This window comes from Botrytis fragariae (assembly GCF_013461495.1).
Source record: "Botrytis fragariae strain BVB16 chromosome Unknown tig00000795, whole genome shotgun sequence".
NCBI classification, from domain to species: domain Eukaryota; kingdom Fungi; phylum Ascomycota; class Leotiomycetes; order Helotiales; family Sclerotiniaceae; genus Botrytis; species Botrytis fragariae.
Window position 1 is genome coordinate 1684905 of NW_023501011.1, and position 27863 is coordinate 1712767.

Here is a 27863-nt window from a genome sequence, read left to right on the forward strand (position 1 = left end):
GAAGATCATATAAACACTTCCTACATCTCATCGCATTACCATCAGACTATAATATGATATCGTTTTTCATCATCATCTTTTAATCTACACTTTTGTATACAATACACACTCCTTAGACCTTTTTCATTGATTGAGTGACACATACACCAATCATAGTCACTCCTTTTAAAACATCACCATGGGTTCATCAACCACACAAAACATCAGTCAAAGACAAACCCATACGTATCAAAAATCTACCTCGTCCATTCTGCCCAAGGTACATGTGCTGCGCAAAACATATCAAGCACCCCCAACCCACCCTTTGTTCACCATGAAAATGAATATACGGAATCACGAACACTTTCTACGAGAGCTTCTCTGCCGAGTTTGCACACCACCATGTTCAAGCAAGCAAATGCCACTTCGGCTTTGTTGAGGCCTTCATCTGCACACACATCCAAAAGAGCAGTGTCTGGTATGAAACGACTTTTACCCCTCAGGCTTGCCACTCCACCACTGTCAGAAGATTCGGAAGATTCAGATTCACACTCCGTGTCAACACCCTCTAAGAGGTCAACTTTTGGACAACTAGAACGTTTGGGAGACTTGTCGGATCTGGGAAATATATCACAACGGAGATTACACGGTACATCACTTTTGGCGATCCGACCCGAGAAATATCGAGACACTCCCATTATTTCAACTGATGGATCGCCTTTAATCGGAAGTCCTCTTTATCAAGAGAGTTGTACCAAGTGGGATGAGATTGAGTGCACTACATCTAGTATCATCGATGCGTATGAAGGATTGAGTGACTCGAGTTCAAGCAAAGGATGCGGTTGGGATGACTCAAATCATGACACACATGAGACACAAAGTGCGACACTATCACCTATGTCCCCAAGAAGACGTCATCGAGCAGATTCGGAATTGTCTTTCAAGTGTTTGGGCGAAGAAAATGAAGATGCTGAAGATGCTGAAGAAGGTGAAGAAGGTGAACAATCTGAATCTTCGTGGTTTGCTGGTTCAAAAACCACACGCCGAATCGCTCCTAGATTGTCGACTTTGGATATTGAAGAATGGCTCGACGATAGTGAAAGTAGCATGTGTGAGAGTTCAGATGATGATGAGTCTGACGACTTTTTCGTAAGCTATTCATTCCAATCAATTTAACAAGTACTAATGTTTTCTAGGCATGCGCAACAGCTCTCGCACCAGCTAAAGCACAAGTTATCCACGTGAATCATAAAAAATCTCAAAGCTTGTCTATTACCATTCCAGAAAGAACAACCCCCACTGGAATTTTAAAGCATTCCGATTCATCTGCTCTTCGAAGATTAACCTCTCGTTCTCCGATTGAGACATCCCCAATGGATGATCTAGCCATGTCCAGTCCTCCAACTTCACCCGATGAACCAGAACCCAACAAATTTTCTAACTTTAGTCAACGAAAGATCTCTCGCTCACCAGCAGATCTTTCTCCAACACCTGCCTCTCCAGATACGATACTTGATATCGTAGCCGCAATCGAAGAATGCACTTCGAACTTTCCTACCAAAATGTTATTAGCTGATACCCCATGTATATCATCCATTCGTTCGCATCTTAAAGCTACATCAACTGCCTCTTTCAAATCATTTCAGCGATCAAAACAACCACCACCAGCACCATCAACCACAACACTTATCCCACCCCACCAAAAAGGTATCAACCGTCGCAATCGTCCTCAAACAATCTGTCTCTCCCCAACCGAGACCAAATCCTTCAACTTTTCCATTCCCACCACCCCACCCGTCACTCCTCCCTTCAGTCCCGATTTCTCCTTCTCCGCCCTCGCACCCGCCAACAAACCCAGCACCACCAACGCAGGTCCCTCTCCCATCCTCCCCACCTTCGCCTACCAACTCGCAGCCGCCAATCTGCAACCTCTCCACGCCATCTTCCCCGTCTCCTCGGATTTCCTCCGCTCCGCTCTCTACGCCCACATCCTCGCTTACATCTTCCTACAATCGCTTCCCTCCTCTCCTACCCCTCCATCCAGTACCCCTCTCACCCGCACTACCACTATCAAACATTCTCACTCCGCTTCCCACAATCTTCGCAAATCTTCTTTCCACAATAATACCTTCTTATCTTACACATACAACAATACATCTCTCGTCGGTATTCCTGCCAAAGCAGCTTCCACCCTCGGTCTCTCAGCATCAACATCCATTCGTCGTAATGGAAACATGGGAGCAGTTGCGCAAAACAAGAAGATCGAATTCAATCTCAAGACTTGCATCGGCAAATTGTTGAAAGGCATGCAGGGAAGTGTGGATGTGGATGGAAATGGGAAGGAAGTGGAGGGATGGGTTTTGAGAAGTTTGGTCGAGGTTGTGAGAGGGTGCGAGGGGATTTAGTGAGATGGTCTTTCATTCTTTGATGATAAATATCTATTTCTTTTGTATAGTTTATTTTTATTTTTGCTTTCATCGTTTTGGGGGATGGGAGGGAAGGGAAGGGAAGGGAAGGGAAGGGAAGGAGGGTAGGGATTGATATCCAGCGGTTAGGAAAGGGCAGGGTAGGATTTATGGTATATTATGATACATATATCTCTGAAATACCATGGTAGTAAGGAAAGGGACAGGATAGGATAGGATATCTAGACCAGGCCATTCATTTATCGTCATTGTCATTGTTACTGTCATTCTTCTCGTTATTTTGTGTTTTCTTTTTCTTTTACTTTTACTTTTACTTTTACTTTTATTTTCTTTTTTGTTTATTTATATCCATCATCGTCTTTATCCGTAACTTAGCAAGCAAGGTGTTTGGGGAGCGGGAATGGGCACTGGAATTGGAATTGGACTTTTCATCGCGAGGTATGAGTACCTATGTATATATGACTTTTGATTGATGGGATGGATGGGATGGGGTTGGATTAGATACCTAGATACTTACTTACTTACTTTTAATCATGGATTCTTGTATATACTTTATATTTATTTGATTATTTACTTATATCTGTCTTGGATTGTATTGTGTTGTATTAAATCATATCTATATCTCATCAATCAATCAATCAATCGGTATCGATGTTAGGACCGATAACCTTACCAATCGAACGGAATATAAGATTCCGAATGATAGATCTGTGTGGGAAGATATGTTTGTATGTATGTATGTTTGTATGTATGTATGTTTCACCTCCGGATTGTGTATTTACTCTTACCTTTATTTACTTTACTACGTAATTATGTTGGGATTTGTTGTTGAGTTGAGTTGCTCTGGATGGGGATGGATGGATTATGTAATGTGATATGATATGTAATGTGATATTGGTGTGGGTTTGTAAGGTTATGTAACTTACGGGTTGTAGGAAATTTAAGGTTGGATAAGGTTAAGGTTGTATATAAGGTTAGATTAGGGTTAGATCTAGATTGGTTCAGATGAGATCCGGTTAGTCCTTTAGCGAGGATTAACTCGTTGGGTGTTAGGGTGTTTAGAGGATGTGCGTATGTTTGGGGATGTGGTAAGAGGAGAGGAGAGAGGAGGGAGGAGGGAGGAGGGAAGGAGGGAGAGGGGGAGAGGGGAGAGAGGAGAGATTGGAGAATTGGATTTGATGGTGGGTGGGTAGGTATTAGGTGGTAAGTATGATTTGTTTCTGACCTGAAATTAGATTTGTGATGGATGAATGGATGGATGAGTGGAATGGTGAGTGAGTGAGTGAGTGAGTGAGTGAGTGAGTCAGTAGATGGGTAGGTAGGTAAGGGTAAGGTATGCATTTAACAATCTCGAGTTTCTTAGTTCGGCGGACTAGATAGATGTAATTAATATCACATAGGTATGCAAACAGAATGAAATTGGAAATTTGAAGTAGAGCAAATTTATGAATTAGAGGAGAACTGAGTTTATAATCCCCGTGGGGAGGGATGGAGATCGGAGAATATTTTGGCTCGGAGGCGGAGAGGGGGTTTAGTGGGTCGGAGGGATGTATATGTGGATAGGTAGGTATGGATATGTGCCTAGCCGAATTTATATTTTTACCATAGACAGGGTACCAATCACATAAAATTCGAAAAGATGATATAATCTCACAACTTCTTTATAAAGGAGGAAATATTTGTGATATGAGAGATGTAATGTTTCTTCAGACGTTCGGAGTATGAATAGATAGGCAGGTACTGAGATACGTTTTGTCAAGTTCTTCACATGGGGATCATTTACTTCTGGATGACTTCACTGCACTTCATTTCACTATTCTAATGAACTGCTTTGTTTAATTTCTCCCATTTGTCAAATGTTAAACACCATGTAACAGTCTCGTGCTTCTCGTAAACTGACTCCAATAACAAAGTGAATAAAGACCAAGATATCCCAATAGAACTCCCAATCCCATACCACACCATGCCGTACTATCAGATTTGTCTTGTTAGGTAACGAATGATAACTACTACATGGTGATTTGGATACATGGTGACTCAATATTACTTACCCAGGTAGGTAGATATTCACGGTGAATAAGGTTAGTGGGTAGGCGACTGGAACATCTTTGATTGATGTTTATTACTTCGAGTTTCTGGTATACTTCTTCGAGTACATATGTCCACAAGTCAATACATTACATCTATCTAAACAGACATTGCAATACCATTCCCGGGAAAACTTCATCAGTATCTCAAAGCAAACAGCACTTCCCCAAACGCTACTCTCGCCCCCAAAGATGCTTTACCCCATCTCCATCCTCCTCCCCCTCTACATCTATCCCCTACCTCTCGCCTGGAACTGGCTCTTAACAACCATCCCCCTCTACCCCTCCATAACTTACACTCTCGTCATCAACCCATCCACCGGACCTGGCGCTTTCAATTCATTTCCTGATCCCAGCTACATCGATGCCATCGCCTCCCTGAATGCATTTGATAACGTACAGCTATTGGGATATGTAGATACGGCGTATATGCATCGATCTGTTGAGGAAGTTGTTTCCGAGGTAGACACTTGTATGTATTTTCCTTCTCACTTCTCCTTTCTTAAGTATAGATCTTGAGTCTCGAGTCTCGAGTCTCGAGTCCCTAGTCCCTAGTCCCTAGTCTTCCAAGTTTTTCCATATCCTCCTCCGTCATTTAAAACCACAGAACCAGAGACACACTAACATCCTCCTCTCAATACTAGACAACCACTGGCAAAGCAACCCTTCAAAAGATATCCACATGCACGGCATCTTCTTCGACGACTGCGTCTCCAACTGGAACGCTAGCACCTCTCAATTTATGTCCACCATTGCCACCTCCGCCCACCAAGCCAATCTCACTGTAACATTCAATCCCGGTGTTCTTGCCGATCCCGCATTTTTCTCTCTCGCAGATAACATCTTAATGATTGAAGATGCATATAATGTTTCTCAAGCATTACCGAGTATTGATTCAAGTGAGTTTTCACTTCTCTCTCTCTTTCCATATTCTGCTTCCTCTCTGAACCTTGAAGTTGTGACTTACTCCGCACGTAATCTACTAACACAATTATGAAATTAGTTCCCCCAAACCAACGTTCCAAATCTTCAGTGATATTCCATCATTTTCCCGGCTCGGCAAGCGATCAATCGACTTTTGTTAAGGAAATCTTGAAAAAGGGTATTAATTCGCTATACATCACTACCAAAGATTATGTGAGCCAAAGTGATCTCTGGACACAATTTCTCGCTGCCGTATCCGCAGGTACAAGTCTTACTTAAGATTTTTGTTTGGGAGGGAGGCGGTGAGATGAGGGAAGAAATCATAAGCATTAATGACTGTTCATAAGAAAAGCATCGTCAATATGACTCAAAAAGCTAGCGTGGAAATCTGGTATTTCCGTCAAATCATTGATCATCAAAGACACAAGGAGATAAGTTAGCATTCATCTCGCACGCTAGCTAGTCATTAGATTCTCGATCGCCCTATCTATGAATAATATGTTTCACCCATCGATCTCCCAAGTCGTTGAATGTTTCATATTTTGCCAAATCATGTGATTAATTCAATATGTTTCACCAATACCACATTATATCATGTAAAAAAGAATGTTAATATCAGTACTGCAACTCTAACAGTCGGTCAACTAGTTCCTCGTGGGGAAAAGTATCTTCCCCGCTAATATTCCCGACGAGAATCGGATATCCCACGCTACTCCAAACCGTTAGACTACGTGCATGCAGTTAGCACATACATACCTCTCTAGTATAAGAGCTTATCAAGCACCGAGCGCATCGAAGTTTGAATTATTAATGCGAAGGAGGAATTATTACTTTATTAATTCAGCCCTTTATCGTAATGGCATCATAAGAAACATATTGAACTCATATAGATAGTATGTGAAATTTTTCATCTAGTATAAAATGTGTATTTGTGAAACATAATTACTATTCGATTTTTATCGATAGTCATGAACTTTGGGGGAAAGTATACCTATCGTGTTGTTGGATGCAATAAGGTTGGGGTATTGAGATACTGGTGTACGGTTGAGATTACGATTCTCGAAGAGTATATGAAACGAGATGTATATGAAGATATTCGGACTATTGTGAAACTAGGTAGGTATTGATAGAAGAGAAGAATCTCGTGATTCGAAATCTTTCCCGAGAAGATAGAGGGGTTGATTCCGAGGAGCGATTAGGTTGGAGATGATGGTGATGGGATGGTTTGGTAAGATGGTGTATGTGGTTTGGAATTTCGGGTCGGGTATACACTATATTCTTTCGACCTAGATATTTGCGGATGTTTTGTTGTATGAGTGTTATATGGCAGTAATATAGATCTGGCTACTTAACTTCTTGATATTCCGAGTGTGTGGATTAGATCCTGTGCATATATGGATAGATCTTTTGTTAATTGAGATTGAAATCGAAATCGAACTTGGTTCATGGGTTTATGATAAATAAGATATAATAGGATAGGAATTTAGAGATTCTCGTCTGAAAAGCTGGAAATTCGTTGTCGATTTTTGCCGCTGATGTGAGTCTCAAACTTTTGGCGTTTTGCTATTTTCTTGTGATTCAATCTTGGAGATAGTGATTGGATCGAATACAGATCAGTTGTAGTGATTAAAACGATAAATATATAGCGAATATGGAAAGTTATGGTTTTCTTTGGAAGAGTTATCGAAATGTTTGACTTGTTTCATTTATTGGAGCCTGTGGAGATACTGATATTGCACTTTGCAATATGGAAGACTTTTATATGATTGAGGATTTGCAGTATTCCTAGAATCTGGAGAGGGAATCCTCTATGGAAAGACTCGAGGCACATTCATGACCTCGAAGAACTGCAGGTAATTTCAATGAACAAAAGGGTATACGGGAAAGAAGTCGCCAATTTCGCACTTAACTCTGCTATTTTCATTTGCCATCACATAAACATGTATGTGGATTTTCCTAACACCTGCTTCCAAGAATCTACACTCCAAACAAAAAGTAAAAACAAGAATAGAAGGATTTCCACAACATCCAAATACAACTCTCTGTCAGTTCACCCGCTCGACGTTGTCTCCCTCCCCTCCTCCGGTCCCTGCCCGCCCCACTGAGCCTTACGACCTATCTCTTCAAACTGATACTCTAATTCCCCACTGCACTATTGACCGCAGCCACGAATTGAGTCCACATCTTACTCTGACTTGTATATTCCACGGTCGTGATATACACCTCCGCAACCCCAGAAGCAACAATCGAGTTGACAGTATTAGTCTGTTGAGATTGGGAACCACTGAAATCGTAAATAATGACCGAACTTTGCTCTTCTTGGGTACTTGCAATTTTTTCCAACGAATTGCCTTTCTTGGAGGAATAGGCGGAATAGTTATCTTCAATCATAACGACTTTGTCAGCGATGGTGAAGAATTCGGAGTCGGCGATGGTACCGGGATTGAAGTGGACGGTGAGATTTAGAGCGTGTGCGTTGTCTGCGATGGTAGTCATGTAGCTGGAAGAGGCGGATGTCCATTCGTTGACTGCGTCGTCGAAGAAGATTCCATCGACGGCGATGTTCCCTTTGGTGTAGGTAGACCAGTATTTATCTATTCCTTAATTAGCATTGTCCTAGCTCGTCTGTTTCTAGGAAGGTTTTACTCACAAGTCTCGACTTCTTGGTCAACGGCAGCAGTACTCTTGGCCATGTATTGGGTATCCACATATCCCAAAAGTTTGACATTATCATACTTCGTCAAATTGGTGATACCAGAGATGTATTCATCTTCTGGGTAGTCATTGAGAGCTCCTGGTCCAGATTCTGGGTTGACAATGACGGTGAATGCAAGAGAGGGGTAAGCTGCAATTGCATTGGTGGCCCAGATCCAGGCACCTTGAGTAGGATAAAGGTAAAGAGGAAGAAGAATAGAAGTAGCGAGAACCATTTTTGCGAGTTTGGAAGGAAGAAGTAAATGTGTGAATGAATGAATGAATGAATGAATGTATCTACAATCAAAGAGTGTCCAGACTCTGGTAAGGATTGACAAAAGATCGTAAAGATCGAAAAGATTGAAAGGATTGAATGTAGAAGTAGAGAGCGACTAGAGAAAGAAAGAAGACTATATCGTCAAAAAAGATGATGTGGTACACATTTCTAAGGAAAGTAGTCTCAATATATATGACATGAAATGCAATGTAGATACTCGCTGTGGGCCATGTCGATCTCCTTAATTTCTATCACCCGCATTTTTTGGACGCGGGGAGAGTGGGCCAGGGCTGATTTGAGATTGATTAAATTGAACCTCTGGGCAGGCAACCCCAAGAGAAAAAAACCGCCTTACAAACGCGCGGAAACCATTCATTCGTAGGGGATATTGATGTTTAGCCGCCTCCATTAGGGCTCTACTCATATCACATCCTTGGCTGTGGGTCGAAAGGATCCGAGTCTAAGCTTTGAATTCGCCGATTCAAGAACTTTAAAATTGAGGAACAAATAGAGATCTGATAGGATTTTTGACTGTAAATATTTCAAGGGGGTACTTTCATATTCTAATGGTTGTGTAGCTCAATTCAGTAATTCAGGATTTCCAACCACATCATGATCCGGCTAAATGCTTCTTGGCAAACAAAAGTGTCTCTTGTGCCACTGGGTAACATAGTACGAATGACTAAGAACTATTAAGCAGAAGCCATTAATTGGTTATTGTCAAAGGATTTTGTTCGCGATGAAACAAACCATTCTATGCATGGCGCTTTCTAGATGGGATGATGGAATTTTTTTAAACCATCTAGATCGTGTAATCCTGTAGTATTACTCGAAGAATAAGTAATTGATGCAGGGGCAATTGAAAGGAATTCTAATGGTGCCTTAAAAGCAAACATACGCTGAACGAAAGCCTGGGAGATTAATTGACATCAGACGAATTTCGGTGACCCCTTTTAAATTCGAAAAATGATGCAATAATTAATTCGAATTCGTGTTCAAACTTAAAGTATATGTTCATATCCATATATTGTACTGCGTAATTCGTGCGACTTGTTGGGAAATATCAAGAAGATCGGATATCTTAATGACCTCTCAATTACTTTTGTCGCGAAATCATTCGAGGAGATCAATTCTTGGACTATAGAAGGATTCTAGGGATAGAATGTGCCATGACAAAAGCATATGAAATAAGAACAATAAACACGTGGGGTTGGATTGCAACCCTGAAGCCATCCCTCAGCTTCCTTCTTCCCCATGTAAAGAGCAAGGAGAGGGACTTCGCGGAGCGCCCGTTAGCTTCAGGAGAAATGAATCGGGCTCCGGGAAACTATTTTTTCGATTAAAGCCGAGCTATAAGAGGACGAGGTAAATTTACACGAGTAAGAAAGGCACAGAGTCTGTTAGGTTTGGTGGGCGGACAGGCAAAATGCAACATGAGTGGTATAGAACATTAATTTTGCGAGCAGCGCCCAAGCCGATTGAAATAACATACATGTAAAAGAAGGAAATAGCAAATTATGCATAGTACTGAATTATTGTGATTTTAATGTCTTAAGACGGTTGTGAAGAATGCCACATGAAGATACAAGATACCTCATAATATCCACTCGCAGGTAACGGAAGCGGTTAAAAGTTACACACGTCGTCAAACTACTGATTCCGATGTCAATCTCTGATACTGATTGGAGATATCCAGGAGGCTTATTAGAATAAGACATATGTTTGGTAAGCGCTTACCTTCCTTCGCGACGGGACGGCACGACTGTACAAATCGTGTTTATCAGTAGTCATGCCCAACGTAAGCATGATAGATATATATCACCGATACCACGCCCATAACATTGGCATGCAAACTATAGACGGATTGATAAGCAGTCGACGTCGTAAAACAATAACGATGTCAAGATTCATACTCACTGAGAGTAGGCGTTTAAATGTCGACACTTTGATTCGTACAGCATCGGAAGCATTGTGAAGCTTTGGTATCTGCAAATAGCCCTGGAAAGACGTATCGGCCGAAGATGAACTAAAATGGCTAAAGTCGGCGTTCGGAAGATGTTATACAATGGATGATCTGAGCCCTTGCGTTGTCAAAGTCCACAAGTATAGATCTACTAGTCACACTTGTATAGAGTACTTGAAAAAGGATATTGATGCTAGAGTAGGAGAATAGCTGGGCTCAAAGCGTTTCAGAAGCCATGGGACTTGAGATTAATTTCGGACGAAGAGAAGAAGATAGTGATTTCTGATGACGCAGAGTAAATTCCATCTCACTTAGCAAGGCTTCTCATGGAAACATGAGGATCATTTTAAAAATTCTAACAGGACCAGCTGACCATGACTGACTATCATCTACCGACAGAGTTTCGTATGTCTTCATTTCATAATAATCCATATCAAAACGACTGCATTCCCAAGTATAGATTGTGAAGACCCAGTGACATTGCTCCAGTCTTATGGGACATGTAAGTTGATTATTGAAATGATATCGCAGAAGTTACAGGTAACAGTGCCTTCTTAACTGCCGGCGAATATCTTTTATCAAGATTCCGAGAGCTCAGGTTAGAGGCTGTTCGGTTGAGCGAGGCACAAGTAGAAAGATGGGTGGTAGATATGAGTGGGCAAGATATCCAAGTCTTGGCTTGAGGTGCTTCTGAGGAAGGAAGTAATCTAGTATGACCATATGAGAGGTCTTCTTGTAATGTGAAGACGCACGAGATTGAGCACTATTAGCAAGAAACGAACAGAACTGAGTAAAAGGAAAGAGTGAAGCTCAACGCGCATAGTAAGAATGGTGGATAGAACACCCGAAACAATAACAAACATGCATATTCTGTGAACAAAAAACCCTCGATCAATACGCTCAAATTATTGACAGCAACGAGTTGGGAAGTCTTTGGAGATCTTGAAAAATTGACGCGATTTACACATCCCTCGAAGGCTCAACATCTATTGCACAAACACAACTCAATTAGGACATGTCGGTATGTAAAATAAAGGCAGTTGTGTATAGAAGTGTGAGAATCACTACCAGCCATGAGATATGATAATGAATGGGCAATCGTGGGTCGCGACCCTTTGAGGTGTTGTAAAGATGAAGAATAAATGTAAAGCACCACGCGACGCGATCAGACCTGGGTCTAACTATTTTGGGAAAGAGGGGGTAAATAACCACGCTAGGCCCATTTGACCTCATCACCACTGCCGACCCCCATTTAATTGTAGTTTGGATTGCTAGCTATCTCCGTTTCTATGAGGAGTTCCTCTGCAAACCCCAAATCAAAGCAACCTTCAAGTACAAAGAGTACTCGAGAAATGGCCTTCTGGCTTGTCTTTTGCACTACGCCAGTGTCTTACAAGGTAAGCCAAGTCATACCACTGGATGGAGTGACTCTGACGATTCTTCAGATAATTTACCTTGAAGAAAATAAACAGGCATGATAGTCAATTCCTCACAAGCAGAGCAGTGACTCTGCGAGCAATTTAATTGTGACAGAACTTCCTTCGAAACGATTCATTGCTAACGCGATCGGTGAATACCACTTTGCATTTAGATTTGCAACGAGTCCTCCATCTGATTCCATGTCCACGAAATTCTTGATTCAACACAAAATTTATAATTACACCTCGCCTGCAAGCTGCCAATGTTGGTTCCAACGTGATGACAACAACAAAAGAACAATAACAAATAGTAATTAAAAATTAAGTTGCCCGCAAGCAAAGCAAATTATCCATCATCTTTTTCATAACTCGTGAGCGAATGTACGAATTTTCAGATACTCCAATCATCACGCTGCAATCCAGTTCTAAAGAACGTAAAAATAATGCACCATCTTAAAAACGCCATCATGCAAAAATCATTGACATCAAGTGAGCGAACCACGAGAGCTGTTCCAGTACCTCGATGTATCAAGTTAAAATACATTAGGTATTCCAAGAATTTGTATTCTGTATCGAGCTCGTATCAGGAAATCCGGAACCCACTCGTGGCTATTGTCCCCGTAGAATTCATGGGTATGCGAACTCCTGAATTCGCTTTAAAGAAACACTTCGAGTTCATCTCTGGGTGATTTGGAGAAAGCTGTATCCAAGTAGCTGCCAAGCATTGTCCATTATTATATTGTGCGCACGATTCCAAACAGTTATTCAGAGTCGGAGTTGTGACGTTGGTTAGTTCGATATCTTCTCCTGGTGAAGAGGTCAAGTCGATTGCACAAGCTATGCGAAACTCTATACTCGGTACAGGTGTTGTATAGGTAGTATTGTTGACGTTGGGGCAGCCAGCAGAGTCTACAAATTCCGTGACTGTTGGAGCACATCCTGAAAGTGTTCCCGTTGATTCGGACTTGGAGGTCTTGCTGGAAACACTTGTAATCAGTTTTGTCCCTTTTTATTGTCGCATGAAAAAATACCTCGAGGGGTTGTTATGCTTCCCAACCCATCCTCCAATAGCACCGCCAATACCTCCTCCGATCAAGAAAGACACCACAGCTATGAAAACAATTGGTACCAGCCCGGACTTTTTCTTCTGTTTTGGCGGAGGTAGATAACGCGCAAGATCGTATGCTCTTTTTGGTGGTGGAAATGAGACTTCTTGGAGCGGAATATTATCACATTGTTTACTTAGTGGTGATATTATATGATTTGATGCTCTTTTCACGGAGTATGAACGAACGAAATATTTATCGGGCGAGGTCAATAAGTACGGAGACTGTTCCTCGGGAACAACTTCTGGCGCCTCACTTGATACGTGCAAGGGTTTAATTTGGTACACCATTTTGGCGATTTGATGATGACATCCAAATTATATTAACGAAGGGCTGACAGGAATTGCATGGTCGAAAATTAGGAATAAAGGAATAAAGATAGATTACTTGGGAATGCTTCACTTGTACTTGTATCCAATTCTAGCTTCTTTCTAGAACCAATTTTCGAAATAGCAAACTTCCGTCCATCGGTTCTGGGGCGCAGTTGCGCAAGAATCAATATATATCCTGCAGATACTTTGCAGCATGGTTGTTTTTATACGCAACGTAATTGGTATCAACCGTTTAAAGGTTGCGCCACATTGACAGGATGCGAATCAGGAACCAGATCATTGCAAGGATTCGCTGGAGGAGGTGCCTATTTAGTAAAAGCTTGCCAAATATGGTAGATGTGAAGCAACCCTACCACATGGAGGGGAAGAATGATCTTCACTTGGAGATCTATAGCAGCTATGAGCCTCCATAGAATGAAACTATCATTCATGAACCCACGAGGCTAAATGGATGTGTTGGCTCCTGCATCTTCTCATCTCTCACGAGAGAAAGTAGAGTCTGAATTCACACCGAGTTCGGTCGTACCGATCGTGAATGAAACCAATTTTTCTCTAATGCGCAGTGAGGTTAGGTAAACAAATCATCAGGTATAAAATATTTCGGAGGGGAGTAATCTTCACCGCTTTCTAGGTTTGTATGGGCAGGAAACGTTTGTCGGCAACGAAAGAAAGCGCTCAAATATACGTGTGCGCTAGCTCTATCTTTTCTCGTCGCGTCCTCATTGTTTGATGAGATCCATACTTTGAACCCTCAAATTTGCTGTTGTTGATGAAAAAGATTCCCTCTTTGACTAGAAACATGTGACCGCAAGAAGTCAAGCCACATCCGAAAAGAGCACTCGGGGTTAAACCTCACTACCGTATGCATAAGCAGCTCGGAATTCCGAGCTAATTGAAAAATGGGACCACCGCATGCATTTCATCCATATTCTCCTCCTTTACAACAATTGGCCTTCCACGAGTATCACTCAATCTCCGCCGCGAAGAGATGGAACTAGATACTACGGAAGGAAAGCCAGGCTGCTTGTCTTGTGGAGCAAAGTTCAACCACCGTAAGTCACGAGACATTCCCTTTCCGTTTGGATTGACGTCGAAACCTTACAGCATCGCAGAATCATCGCTCAGTCGCCATTTAAAAAATCAATGTAACAAGAACCAATCACGAAGGCGTAAAGCTTGTCGTCAGTGTGTTATACATAAAACAAGGTGTAGCTTAAAACGACCTACTTGCTCACGATGTCATGTGCGCGACATTTCCTGCGAATACGCTATTCCTGAAAGCGCGAAAACTCCTGCGAATGTGAGACACGATCTTTCGGAAATTGAGAAGAATCCGACAAGCACCACGCCTTCAGATATTTCACCTATATTTCGACCACAATTTTTACAGTCAACGTTTGATCCTAATCTATTCGACACCTTTTTCTCGGATGTAGGAAACTGGTCTTCAATGCCACCATTAGATCTTGATGTATATCCCCAAAATATGGATCACTCAGGACTGTCATCTTTTGGTCGCGAGGACGGAGGCATTTCTGAGCTTGGCCGACTCAGCAACGTTCCATTCATTGAGCTGCAACCTCCTCCAGAATCAAGTTCGGTTGCTTTAGCAAATCACAGCATGGAACTGATTTTCCGTGTTTTTCGTACTTGGCCTCAGATGCTGGCCGAGGGATTTCAACTACCTCCAATATTTCACTCCACACATTTTGCTCAGCATGATGTTCTGCCCCGGCCACTGGCGACTTGCACAACTTTAGTCAAAATGTGGCATGGGCAAAGCGTAGGAGCTGAAGAGATTGTAAGGAAGACAATAATTTCAGAGTTAAATCTTATTGTCGATCAAGTAAGTCTCGATGTACATCTTTCTAGGGGACCGTCTAATTGGTCGCCTAAATTAGCCCGAAGAACTTGACGAAACGATGCTTTTAGCAGTTCTACAAGCTGTAGTGATTTATTCCATTATTCTCCTCTCTCCATCAAGAGCCTCAAAAAACTCTACTGATGATAATGAAATCGTCTTTCAAAAAGTCGAGTCTCTTGTATGGCACGTCGTGCGTGATGGCCTTTTCCTTAACGAAGAGAGGGCACAGACACGGCCATGTTGGGAAGCTTGGATACATGTCGCATCGAAACGTAGAGCAGTGCTTACTTTATATCTTCTTCATTGGGCACACTCTGTGTTGCATAAAGTTCAATGTTTCGATTGTAAAGACCTTGGCTTCATGCCTGCACCGGCCCCAAAGGTACTTTGGCAAGCAAACACTGAAAAAGAGTGGAACACAAAATACATACATTGGCTTTCGAGATGGAGTGGTCGAATTTACCTTCAAGCCGAGATTGGAGATATCCTACCTGGTGCTACTTTGAATAGTAGAGCAGAGAAGTGGTTTGGGGAGGTTGACGAGTTTGGATTCATTATGGCTTCAATTGGTAAGTTCTCACCTTCAATGATTCGAAATCTTTTTATACTAACATTTTGGAAGTCAACGCTACAGAATTTGACCCGCCATCACTTAGAGTGTTAATGCGTTAATCATACAAATACGTGGGACAATTCATCATCTTTTCATTTTTCTATAGAGGAAGAGCTCACATGCATATGAGACTTTACATTTGATTCCAAGACCCTGTTCCTCCATCTAACTTCCCGACATTTGCTACGATTCAATAGTTAGAACCAACTACTGACTTCGCGATCTTCGTTCTATTTCTGTCAAGTTCGATCATCTGTGATAAAGTGGAACTAACTTGGGCGAACAACCACTTCGCTCATAGACTCGAATTTCTTTCACGCCTTTAGGGTGTCTACCCACCCCTCTAAATTCATATTGAATATGGAGACATCACCCCTCGGAACACCCATCATGGTAGTTAATCGATAGTCAATCAACCACTTCATATTTCCTCCCTCGGTCACCTTGACAAGTTTATCGAGATATCTGGCTTCGGCAAAGAACGACTTGTCGTCGGCGAAGTGGCTTGCTGAGACATACGTGGTAGCTTCAGCCGTGTCATTTCCAGTGAGCCGAATCACTTGTGTGCTCAAGCTATGGAAAGTGCTGACGTGCCCGATAGTCTTCTGCAACTGCTGAATAACAGTGTCAACGCCATTCATGAGACCAAGAGAGCCTGTGTAGTCCGCTACGCAGTCTTTTGTGAATGAATCGCGAAGCCTCTCGAAGGTGTTCATATCGAACGAAATTGCTACATTTGCGATTGCATTTCTGATGAGTTCCTGATCAGATGTAATAGTCTCCATTTCTATGGTACTTTTATCTGTATAAAATGTGTTGGTTTATTTGATGTTGTGAACTAGAGCTTGAGGTGGTGAAGAGGAGAGTATTGATATTTGCCTTATTGCAATTCAAACATAACTTAATGCCAGGAAGTCTTGTCTTATATATGTCTTCTCATGAGCATCTAGTTCCTTGATTATAATATACAGTCATCAATTTTGACGTTTTGATTAATAATGCTTGAAAGCAATTGAGATGGACGGTGCCATTTCCCAAATGATAGATCAGCAATCTGAAATCCGGAGTTCTCTGTTTTACAAACATTACCGAATTTAACAATATCCTGACAAATTGCAAATTTTTACCCCCAGATCGGCGGAGTAGTTGATAGAAGGAGATAAAGAATTTATGAGGATTCACATTTAAATAGTATGCGTATTTTCAAGTAAAGATTTCGTTATTCATCCATGAGATATATTTCATTATTTTTCATTTTCTAATGTTGAGATATACTGCTCGAATCTGTCATATTACATCGCGAAAAGCCGTTCCATTCATTACAAAATCAAGCCAAGTATCTTGATTATATGCAGAACTATTCGGTTGAACTATGGAGATCTATGATCTTGGAACCCGGTATAGCGAGAACAAAATCCTTGCCAAATACTTCAACAGGTGTCTGAAAGCCGGATTCAGTCTGATGATCCATCACTTGTTTGGCAGCTTGTACTGATGCCATTGAAGTGAAAGTATAGCCATTGACTATGTGGAGAGCGGCTCTCTGGGTAACTCCGTGTTCAGATGTGACACTGACTGCTGCATGATATGGTGTAGTCTTCCTCTCCGCGGCCGTTGGACCTTCCGGCAGCAAAGCAAGATCTCCAGTCGGAAAGTTTGCACTAGAGATATTCACATATGTTGCGATGTTAAGCACATTTGTAGATTTCTGTATGGTGAGGAGGTCGGGCAATGTAACCGGGAACGATGTAACATATCCATTGCCATCATCAAAATCGAATTCCGCCGTATTGCTGATATCTTGTCCAACCAATGATCCATCAACAAGTTGAAGGCACTGGCTTGTTATACTTTCTGCCGCACTTGTTGCTGATCCTCGTGAAATTGATCCAGCGATGCGCATGGCAATGTCAATCTTGATCGGGGTTTCGATTTGCTCGACAACATGACTAGCAAGACAGCCCAACATCACGACGCTTCCTCCACATCCGGGCATAAGTGTAACATTAGCACCTCTTGCGTCTTTGTCAAGCCTCTGCGCATGTTGATAACTGTCTAATTCTGCTGCGATATCTAGGTAATGCACTTTATTTCGGATGCATGCTTCGATAAGCGGCTTGGAAGTGTGTGCGAAAGGACCGGCACAATTAAGGAGAACGGAAGCTTCTTTCAATACTGAATCGGTCAAATCAACTTGGTTGATATCAAAAACCGAATAAGAGACGTCGAGTAGAGATGCTAGGCTCTTGAGCTTATGCTCTGTCCTGCCAGCAATTGAGAAGTTGAGATCGAGGCTTTTTGCGTATTCGCTAGCCAATCGGCCGGAGTACCCTGTTGCGCCATATATGATGAGTGGTGCCATATTATCTACTTTTTTCTTCTTGGAGAACTCTGTGGAAAGTTCGATAGATATGGGTTCATGGTGAAATATTTCAATCGTTTTATACAACTTATGGATCCACTTTCTAAATTTCACTGAGTTCGAATATCAATACTTACCAAGCTTCGGGCTCTGGTCTTGTCATGGAGTTGAAGTTGTGAGGTAAAAAACGCGATGTCCGGAATGACGTTGTGTGTTACCAACGTACTCGGAACTCCAAGCTGCTTATCCAGCACGCCCGCCAAGTAACCCCTTACATTCGTAATGCAACGCAGGTATATAAGTCAGCACTACCTAACTTAATTCACTAAGTTTGATCATTCATGAACTTATTATTCGCAAAAATGACAATCAACCATATCTTCTTCAACGCTTCCGCAGCCAAATTCCAAGCTTTACGATCATTCTATGAGGCGGTATTGAAACCCATTGGCTATACCGAGATGATCTGCGCGAACAACGATGCTCTCATCGGTTATGGCAGTGATTATCCTTATTTTTGGCTGAAGAAATTATCCGAAGGTCAAACACCGATGCCAACGCATGTTGCGTTTGATGCTCCGAGTAAGAATACCAAGGATGGAAATAAATGCAGTTGGCTGATGAAATGCACATAGATCGAAAGGCGGTAGATCAGTTCTATGAAATCGCTTTGTAAGTTGGATATATAACTTATCAATCTCTCTTGAATCTCTTATCGTTTCTCTTGTCGCTTGTTAAGAAATTTGTATTGTGGATAACTGACCATGTTTTAGACAAAACGGCGGACGTGATAATGGACCGCCGGGAATTCGAAAGGAGATGAGTCGGCAGCCGTACTATGCGGCCTTTGTCTTGGATATAGATGGGAACATTGTGGAAGCAGTTTGTGTTTTGAAGTAGTTGTATCTAGGAGCTACATACTCGATGGCTTTGATCAATTATCTCCTTGGAAATTTAATGCTAAAGCACCTCGTTCTTCTTTTCATCATGAGCTTTTATGCATACGAGGAAATAAAGCTCTTTTTTTGGCAGATATTAAGTTTGTAGCCATACTGTCGGACTACACTAAATAAAAATTACTTATTCTTCAATTTTTTTGATGCTTTCAATGAAGTTTTATCTCTTCAATCGGTGTCATCCCACTTCCCACTAAGTCTGCAGTCTCCCCATTCATTAACCCATAGACGAAGCACTCTCCTATAAGTCTCCAACCTGTTCCGTCTCTTCTCAAGACTAGAGGAACACTACATCCAGGTAGAACCACAATTGAATCACCTATCATAGCAGATGCGACCGTGAGACCAACCCTACCATTCTGAGTTCCAAACAATCTCCTCCACGCAAGAACATTGGCAGCCCACGTTGAAGAATCCCGCAAGTCATCATTACTTGTGCTCCTTTCTTCATCCCTAAATACCTTTCTTTCCTTGATGGTTTTAGCATCGGCTAGAAGATCTTTCAGATGTGTTCCACAAATGGCCAGTTCCTCATTGCGTTGCGCGAAGCTATGCAGACTGAAATCGAGACCTGAACCGCCACCTTCGGTTGTACCAAATACCGTCCATAATCGTGGTAAGCGAAGAACCGCCCATGAAGGAGAAGGTTTCTCGCCGTTGGGCGTGGTATCCGCTACAATAGTCTTCCAGAATGCTTCTTTGAGACCATCGATGGTTCCATATGCATTTTGAATCGAGGATGCATTGATATGGTTCTTTGGGAACGCTCCATCGTTCTCGTGAGCGTTGAATGCTGAAAGTGTAGCTATAGAGTCGACAAAGACGGCATGTGATGATATAATGTTATCACGAAGAAATACTGGAGGTGAAGGATGTGTGAAGCCACGATCTGCTTTGTAAATACCAGGAAGAAACATGACCGGTGCGGCTGAGCATGACCAACAAACCACCCAAGAGGGTAGTTTGTGAATACAAGGTGCTGCAACCTCCATGAACCGACCTCCTATTATTTTACGCATCCAACGAGGATTATTCGCAGTTATTGATGATAGCATAATTTTATCAACAGGAGAATGAACCAATCTGAGAATGTCCAAGCCGTGATCATTATTTGAGATTATTTCACGTGTGAAATTGGTAAATATCTCTGGGAGCTCGATTCGGTAATTGGGCGATACTTTCGTCAGTTCTTTCACGCAAGGTATAGCAAGAATCCCATAGACTTTATCCCGTGCATCGGTAGCTTGCGCTTGTCTTGCCAACTCAAGAGCCGGCAGAGCGGTACTGACACCCCCATGATTCCACTCACGCATGTTTTGAATACGGATAAGATGTTTCCACTGTTGTCCAGGAGTTCCCTCGCGATCTTCTATTCGTCGATCTATCGTGGCTATGGTTGTACGCCGATCAGCATCATTTGTATGTGTCGTAATGTCTTGCAAAACAGTATCTTCTTGTCTTTCTATCATCTGACAAGCTTTCCATATATCGCGTAGACACATAGAATGATCTCCCCAGATAACAGGTGCATCCATTCTAGCCATGGCCAACTCTTGCAAAATCCAAAGACGATGCCAATATTGGCATGCAAAAAACGAACGGAGAGATTTATACGCAAAGTCATGCCATGGCAAAGTGTAGGGGGCTGACTCCACTGCATTGGCGGTATTATGGTGCAAGTTGCCATATTTGACAGCGAATTCTCTCAGCTTTTCATTCGACCCTATCTCATGAGCTAGCCAGTGTAATATTGTATATGCCATGGTCGTATTTGAAGTACTTGGACCAAGAGAGACTACCACTTGCCATGCCATAGCATAGATATCTCTCATGAGCTTTACTTGCTGCTCGCGCTCATCTAGATCATCCTGATTGATACATAACGCATCAATCCACAAGTTAACACGTCTTCTCACCCAATTCGACTTTCGCAATTCTATTAGGGCAGTGCGTAGATTTTGTGTGACTTGCATCTCAATTCCATTGACTAATATTGTCTTCTTGTCCGCGAGGGATCCCCAGACATATGATAAGGCAACATATCTATCTGAGAGATGGGGTAAACTTTCAGTGGGCGCAACAGCTTCATTGGATCTGCTTTGAGTCTCTTTCAAGGACTTGATATATGCTTTTAAAGGGCGGTCAAAAAGTCCCCTTCTAGGTTTAAACAGCGTCGTATAATCGTATGGCTTCGGATTAAGACCTCTCCACACCCGCTCGGATGCTGTTTCATTGTCGACGAATTCCTGAGATACACCTAATTCTGTGAGTTTAATCGGACGCATTTGGCATGATATCATATCAGAATCATCAGGATCAGAACGAGAACTTGGCTCGAGACATAAGACTCGAATTTCATCGGCACCCAAAGGTCGGTAGAGCAATGCACTCCAGGTTGGGGAGTCGGTCATGGCGATTTAATGATCAGCCAATTTACCCATGAAAGAAGAATATTTTGAGAGGATCGCTCGAGGAGAGACAGCAAGTACAGCGCATTTCGCGATGATTACTTTCACCCCCACCTATGAAGAGGAGGATGCGGCAATCGATATCAACATTGCTTATTGGGCCAACTTAAGGCATATAACGAGTGATTCCATCATGCAAGCTTCTGTGTTTTCAGAACAAACTGATGGATGAATTACCCTCGTCTCTGAATCACTGTCATAGGACAGAGTCTTTTCTGCAAAGTACTCACGTGCTAGTCATTCTTCTACCATTAGGGCACATACACCACCCCTGCACTCCGTCAAACTTGATCGGGACTAGCGCATTAGTAATCATCATCCTATCTTTTGATCTCGTCTCATCCCTCGTTTTCATTCTTTTCAATGTTTACAATCAAACTTGATTACAGCCTAATCAAGAATCGTTGCAACAAATATGATTTATCGTTATGGATGATGCTTACAGGTAGCTAATTAAGTGGCTGTGAGTCTTTTTTGATATTTGGTAATCACATATGTATTTTCTGGATGAAGCTCTAATCTTGAGATTTCATTGGCTTTCAGATGGTCACACCTTGATCCTTGTGTAGTTACATCGCTCTTGCCCCCATGGCTTACATTTGCTTCAATTTCTTATTTTTGTCTCGCGTTGTCCGTGTTGGATGGGGCTTCAGATCCTGTGCCTCACAGATACATATTACGGTGAAGCTTCAAACATTCACAGGTTAATAATTATCACATCACTTGGAAACAATCTTGGAGACATTGATATGGAATCGAAACAAGTAAATTCGATTCTAGAATGTATAGTCATGAAACCCAAAGTTAAACACGCTATGCACCACCATTATGCTCCTATAATGCGCCTATTGTATTTCGAAAATGCAGTCCATCAAATTCAATAATCCACGTAGTCAATTTGTCCCCAAATCCACAACATATTATTCTATCCCACCACGAGAATCAATCATTCTTTTTGGTCTGCAATCTCCTTCATAATCCTTCACATTTAAATCAAGAAACGGGCGAAAGCAAGTGCGATAACGGCGATAGCACCCTTGGAGAATTGCTTGACGGTTGGTTGACCAGCGTTGGCAGTGGTGGAAGCAGTAGCAGCGGAAGAGGAAGCCGAAGCTGAAGTCTTGCTTGTTGTCGAAGGCTTTGCGCTGCCGGAGGCAGAGGTAGAGACAGAGGTTGAGTTGACGGCGATTGTTGCGGTGGCTTGGCCAGAAGTTGCGGTAGTGGTAGCAGCACCAGAAGATGTAGTAACGGTGATGGGGACAAGAGTGGCAATTGCAGCTGATGACTCAGTGGAAGTTGGGTAGATGGTACCGCTGCCAGGAATCTCATGTCCTGAAGCGTCATCCAAGGTGCAGCCGTAATCGACATCTGGTGTAATACCAGCACTTGAACCGAAGCATTGTTCGAAAGCTTGTTGATCAGCACTGCTAGTAACATTGCAGTAACTGTAGCAACCGTCCATGATAACGTTGACGGGAGCACTACCGCAACATTTTGTCATGGCGCTCACGGCGGCAGAGTTGGAGGTGATGTTACCTGCAGTGCAAGCATTGACATATTCGTCGCTGCCGGCGAGCACGAGAACGGGGAAGAGGGTGTCGGAAGGATCAGTGCAACTCATCTTGGCGGTTGATAATTAAAGAGTTGAAGTTGTTTTAAAGGTTTTATTGTTGTGGTGTTTGGAAGTTGTGTGTTTGTAAGGTTGATGGTTTGAGTTTGTAAAAAATTGAAAGGTTGTTGACCTTAAATGAAGAAGGATTTGAAAAGCAATGAGATAACCGAAGCAGGCGCAGTAGCTGAGTCGCTAGTGCCGTAATTTGAATAATCTCAATTGAGAGGAAAAAAAAAGCAGATGATATTTTCCGTTTGCTTAAAGGAAATTGGCAAAAAAGTGAATATTGATAAGAGAAAAACTCTTTGTGAGGCGGAAATCGTAAGGATTCTTAAGACCTTTTAAAGCTCTCTATTCACTTCGTACTCAGTATGACATTCTAAAATCCTGAAGGCTTATTTGAAAGGATTCTATAAATACCGGATGGTCATATGCAATTACCGGGGCAGAGCAATTTGTGTAATACAACAGTTGGAATAAGCAATCAAGGCTGTGCCGGGTACCTGCAGCAATTACAAGCCACAGAACAACATATTATTTGTTTCCAGTGAATTGGCAGCCAATGGTATTTCTCGAAAGAGGCCTGTGTTATTGAGAAATCTCTCAACAAATATAGCTGTAGCTACATTGCATTGATGTGGTTGTATCTCACAGGCGCAGTAATTTTAAGTCAGCACAAAAATAGTTTCCCGGTTTCACAAACCAACAGCCCCCAACACGAGCAACTTCCATTTTCTGTCTTCTGCTTCTTTTCCTGAATCGTCTTTGAGACGAGTAGGATCGATTTGTCTCCTCTCTTAAATCACAATTGATGATTTCTCCACATTAATGTTATGGGCCACTTATCAGTAGACCTCTGAATTGATTACTCAGCTAGTTTTGTAAGCACATAGTCATATAATCACTCCTATAATCCTACAAAAACTTCCACACAAATTTCGAGCAGGAACTTGGGGACTCGGGGCCAATTAGTGATTGTCGTATGTCAGATTTCGCATTATTCACAATTTGAACACAGAATTAGGCGTCCACTTTTTTTGATCGTAAAGTTTCAGCCAATTACAGTTACCATTTGTGGTTAATCATTTACTCTATTGATGGGCCGCTGCTGATCAGGCCAGTGCTTAAACTATGGCAGTAATCGTGGGTGCGGGGGAGTTCTCAAACCTACAGGGGAATATAACCATAAGCACTAGCGAGTTACTATGGGCCAGTCATCATCGTCGTCCTTGTGTTCTTACTTGTGCCTGTAAGCATTTTCCACCCGCTGTGGATATTGCCATAGATCTGTTTATTGGTCGCTTTACGTACAGCCTCAATTAAGATTAGCACGTTATGCCCCTGGTCTCCCACATTCTTCCTTCAACATCCTTCTGTAACCTCATCTCTAGTTGAGGCTTACGTACTCATATGAAGAACATCTATTCTTGACACTTTTCCACCGGTTTAGGAAAATACCTAGTGATCAAGTTGTTCCTTCGAAAACGTTCGAGAATTGAGGTTGATATGCCGTTCAAGCCGATGTGTTTGATCATCCCGAGAAGTTAGCTTCTCACGTGGATACCACCATGTTCTCCTATGTAATGCTGTTGAAGGAGTACCCGAAATTTACTCACAGTCAGCATCCTACGCAGAACACACTGCTTTTTTACTGTTCATGATAAGTTTTTGGGGGAAGTCTTCTAAAAATGTATCTCCATGACTCGCTTGGCTGGGGGGAAAACACATACACTAGAATCCAGGCAGTTCTTGGCACCTCTCACCACCAGGTTCACAGAAATCCTTCTATGATCATGTAAATTGCGTGATGATTGATCTGATTATTCCATCTTGTGAGGCTCGAGGGAGAGAGGATGGTCGGTATATAAGACAGAGGAGTGTTACTGACTCCTACCTTCCTCTCTCCATCTCATTTCACATTCTTTTTACAGCATCTCTCTAGTCATTCTTTTTTTCTATCCTAGGATCTATTGGTCCGTTTCATTCATTCATTGAGTGCTGTTTTTGATACGAATAACCTATTTTCACATTTCTTCCATTTTTCTTTGAAATTGCAATTATAATATCTATATCATGCGTCAATCAGTCCTTGCTCTTGCGGCTCTTTCTTTATGGCAGAGTTGCACTGCTCAAGCAATCAAGGAAACTCTAGTTCCATATCACCCGAGAGACCTTGGTCTTCAGAGAAGAGATGCACCACCTAGCGTCACTCTTCAAAATGAACTCAGTCTTATCTGGGGATCATCGAATGGTATGTTGCCTGCTCTCTCTCAATTTCGAAATGATGATTTAACAAACAATAGGTTCAACTTTTGTCAATGTAACCCTTAACACAGGCGAAACCGAGCTTGTTATCTCCACCGAGCATTTTGCCGACAGTCTCACAGACGTGCAATGCAACGGTGATCTTGTGCTTACCTTCAAAGACAACGCTACTTTCCAAGATGCCATTTCCGATTGGTCCTGGGTCAACTTCCATGAGAATCGTACATTTTTCATGATCAATAACTGGGGTGCGTGCGCTGCTGCATCGGAATCCGGTAGACAGCCATGGATTGTTCATGGAGTCGATGTTTATGATGAGCAAAACTTCATCGTCAACTTCAATGCTACTCTTTCAGACTGGGATGATGTCATGTCTGGTGCAGTTATCGAGTTTGGTGCCATGTCAACATCTTCATCATCAAAGAGAACCGACACTGTTAGCAAGACCTTATCCCTCAACATGGCCCACAGTCTTCCTCAGACCTTCTTCAGCAAATCTACCAACAGTGGACTCGACTTCTCCATCGACTGTCCTGGTTGTGCTACCACCGGTACTATCGATGTTCAGGGAAAGATTATTATGAACACCATCATTGGTATTCCAACCAGTGTCAAGTCTATCTCTATCACTGCTACTCCAAAAGGTGTAGGTGCTAACTTGGCTCTCGGATTCTCTGTTTCTGGTACCTTAGGTAGTGGATGGACCAAAGACTGGAACTTGGTTACTGTTAGTCTTCCAGGATGGTCTATTCCAAAAATCATTGACTTGGGTCCTCAATTCACCGTCGATGCCGGTTTTTCTCTGAGCGGTATCGAAGGAAGTGCTTCAATCAGCGCTGGTGTCAACGTTGCCATCCCAGACTCTTCCTCCGCTGTTCTTGGTATCAGCGGTGTTGATTCTAGCTTCAGTGGATGGATTCCAACAGCGACTCCTCAAACTCCTAAGGTCAGCGTTGAGGTCGATGGAAGCTTGGAATTGTACACCGAACTTGGTCTTGATGTCGGACTTACCGTTCTCAGTAAGTGGGGTTTTGGAGGTGGGCTTTTCCTCAGAATCCCAGACGTCAAAATTGATCTCGGAGCCGAATTCAACACCCAAGGTGTGTGCCCTGGATCAGCCGATGTTTTCGGTGTCACATTAGGTGCAACCGTTGGTGTCGATCTCAACCTTGGTGTTTACACTGAATCTGGCGGAGACAAGAGCTGGAAAGCAAAAACCTCCATTTACACCAACAACAACTTGATCACTCCTATTGACAAATGTTTCCCTCTCGGCCCAACTCTTCCAGCCGGTGGCAAGGGCGTCTCGATCAAGACTGTCGGTACCGTTCCAGTTTCTTCTGCTAAGGCAGTTTCCACCACCAAGGCCGCTGCTACCACCTCCGCCAAGCCAACTAGCGCTGCCACTTCATCCAAGGCATCATCTGTATCTGCCAGTGCCACTCCCAAGACTTCAGGATCAGCATCGGCTACTAGCATCAAGGTTTCTGGAACCGGTGCGTCTTCATCTATCAAGGTCTCTGGTACCACTGTGCCTTCATCTATCAAGGTCTCTGGCACCGGACCCTCCTCAAGCAAGATAACTGGCACTGGTATTTCTGGATACAGCACCAGTAAGATCGTTGGAACTGGCGTCTCTTCCAGCAAAATTGTTGGAACTGCCGTTTCATCATCTGCTCACGGATACGGATCTGCTCCAGCTTCCTCCTCTGCACTTGGCTACGGAACTGCCCCAGTTTACCCTACCACTACAAAACTCTCCGGAACTGGAGTATCCTCATCTAGTAATGTCGCTGGTACTGGTATTTCCTCGGTCGCCTCTTACGGCACTCATCCGGATACTACCGCTTCATCGATCAAGGGTGCCAGTACTTCAACTGTTAAGACTTCGGGTACTGTTGTGATCAGTAGCTCGATTTACATCTCCGCTTCAGGGGTTAGCTCGGTCAAGACTGCTATCGGTTCATCTGCCTCATCTGCACTCGGACTTGAGACTAGTAAAGCTTCCACATCAGCAAAGGCAACCACCGCAACTGGTGCTCCGGTTTACGCAGGATCTTCCACTTCTTCCGCTCTTGGTCTCGAGACAAGCAAAGTTTCTTCTATTGCTGCCTCTTCGACCAAAGTTTCCAGCACAGTCGTAGCAAGCTCCACCTCAACCAAAGCCTCCACAACCGTCATCCCAACCAAGACTGCCACTGGAACCGTTGCCCCAGCTCCAACAGCCACAGGTACAATCTCCACCTGCGACAAATGGGTCACCATCGAAGATGACAACTGCTCTTGCACAAACATTGAGAACTACTACGGTGTTAGTGCCACTAATCTTAATCTCTGGAACCCTGCTCTCGGAAGCGAGTGTAAATTGACTGTTGGACAAGCCGTCTGTATTGGAGTCAAGGGCTCTTACAAGCGATCTGTCAATGGTCGTCTTGCTCGATTCGTTGATGCTTAAATGAAATGCTCCGGATGGGGGCAATAAAAGGACAGATTAGATGTGATATGAATGATATTTGC

At 42.7% G+C, this 27863-nt stretch overlaps 11 protein-coding genes across 11 annotated transcripts; 5 read left to right on the forward strand and 6 right to left on the reverse strand.

The window, feature by feature from the left end:
• Positions 1-381: 381 nt before the first annotated feature.
• On the forward strand, positions 382-2384 carry Bfra_007449 (uncharacterized protein; the record flags this gene model as incomplete). Its single annotated transcript, XM_037337821.1, has 2 exons — positions 382-1128; positions 1176-2384. The coding sequence occupies 2 exons, from the start codon at positions 382-384 to the stop codon at positions 2382-2384; spliced, it is 1956 nt and encodes a 651-aa protein (XP_037187201.1).
• A 2300-nt stretch (positions 2385-4684) lies between these two features.
• On the forward strand, positions 4685-5695 carry Bfra_007450 (putative cell surface spherulin 4-like protein; the record flags this gene model as incomplete). Its single annotated transcript, XM_037337822.1, has 3 exons — positions 4685-4964; positions 5137-5391; positions 5496-5695. 3 exons carry the CDS (start codon positions 4685-4687, stop codon positions 5693-5695), a joined length of 735 nt encoding a protein of 244 aa, XP_037187202.1.
• A 1857-nt stretch (positions 5696-7552) lies between these two features.
• On the reverse strand, positions 7553-8346 carry Bfra_007451 (putative cell surface spherulin 4-like protein; the record flags this gene model as incomplete). Its single annotated transcript, XM_037337823.1, has 2 exons — positions 7553-8010; positions 8067-8346. The coding sequence occupies 2 exons, from the start codon at positions 8344-8346 to the stop codon at positions 7553-7555; spliced, it is 738 nt and encodes a 245-aa protein (XP_037187203.1).
• A 4005-nt stretch (positions 8347-12351) lies between these two features.
• Positions 12352-13164, reverse strand: Bfra_007452 (uncharacterized protein; the record flags this gene model as incomplete). The annotated part of the gene is made up of 2 exons (XM_037337824.1): positions 12352-12745; positions 12800-13164. 2 exons carry the CDS (start codon positions 13162-13164, stop codon positions 12352-12354), a joined length of 759 nt encoding a protein of 252 aa, XP_037187204.1.
• Positions 13165-14194: 1030 nt separating this feature from the next.
• Bfra_007453 (putative transcription factor cys6 protein) lies at positions 14195-15742 on the forward strand (the record flags this gene model as incomplete). The annotated part of the gene is made up of 3 exons (XM_037337825.1): positions 14195-15052; positions 15108-15639; positions 15693-15742. 3 exons carry the CDS (start codon positions 14195-14197, stop codon positions 15740-15742), a joined length of 1440 nt encoding a protein of 479 aa, XP_037187205.1.
• Positions 15743-15997: 255 nt separating this feature from the next.
• Bfra_007454 (putative small subunit of phenylpropionate dioxygenase protein) lies at positions 15998-16468 on the reverse strand (the record flags this gene model as incomplete). The annotated part of the gene is made up of 1 exon (XM_037337826.1): positions 15998-16468. One exon carries the CDS (start codon positions 16466-16468, stop codon positions 15998-16000), a length of 471 nt encoding a protein of 156 aa, XP_037187206.1.
• A 572-nt stretch (positions 16469-17040) lies between these two features.
• Positions 17041-18045, reverse strand: Bfra_007455 (putative saccharopine dehydrogenase protein; the record flags this gene model as incomplete). Its single annotated transcript, XM_037337827.1, has 1 exon — positions 17041-18045. One exon carries the CDS (start codon positions 18043-18045, stop codon positions 17041-17043), a length of 1005 nt encoding a protein of 334 aa, XP_037187207.1.
• Positions 18046-18407: 362 nt separating this feature from the next.
• Bfra_007456 (putative glyoxalase bleomycin resistance protein dioxygenase protein) lies at positions 18408-18945 on the forward strand (the record flags this gene model as incomplete). The annotated part of the gene is made up of 3 exons (XM_037337828.1): positions 18408-18627; positions 18681-18717; positions 18819-18945. The coding sequence occupies 3 exons, from the start codon at positions 18408-18410 to the stop codon at positions 18943-18945; spliced, it is 384 nt and encodes a 127-aa protein (XP_037187208.1).
• A 205-nt stretch (positions 18946-19150) lies between these two features.
• Positions 19151-21412, reverse strand: Bfra_007457 (putative heterokaryon incompatibility protein; the record flags this gene model as incomplete). Its single annotated transcript, XM_037337829.1, has 1 exon — positions 19151-21412. One exon carries the CDS (start codon positions 21410-21412, stop codon positions 19151-19153), a length of 2262 nt encoding a protein of 753 aa, XP_037187209.1.
• Positions 21413-22457: 1045 nt separating this feature from the next.
• Bfra_007458 (uncharacterized protein) lies at positions 22458-23090 on the reverse strand (the record flags this gene model as incomplete). The annotated part of the gene is made up of 1 exon (XM_037337830.1): positions 22458-23090. The coding sequence occupies one exon, from the start codon at positions 23088-23090 to the stop codon at positions 22458-22460; it is 633 nt and encodes a 210-aa protein (XP_037187210.1).
• A 2064-nt stretch (positions 23091-25154) lies between these two features.
• Positions 25155-27801, forward strand: Bfra_007459 (uncharacterized protein; the record flags this gene model as incomplete). The annotated part of the gene is made up of 2 exons (XM_037337831.1): positions 25155-25332; positions 25385-27801. 2 exons carry the CDS (start codon positions 25155-25157, stop codon positions 27799-27801), a joined length of 2595 nt encoding a protein of 864 aa, XP_037187211.1.
• Between the last annotated feature and the right edge of the window lie 62 nt (positions 27802-27863).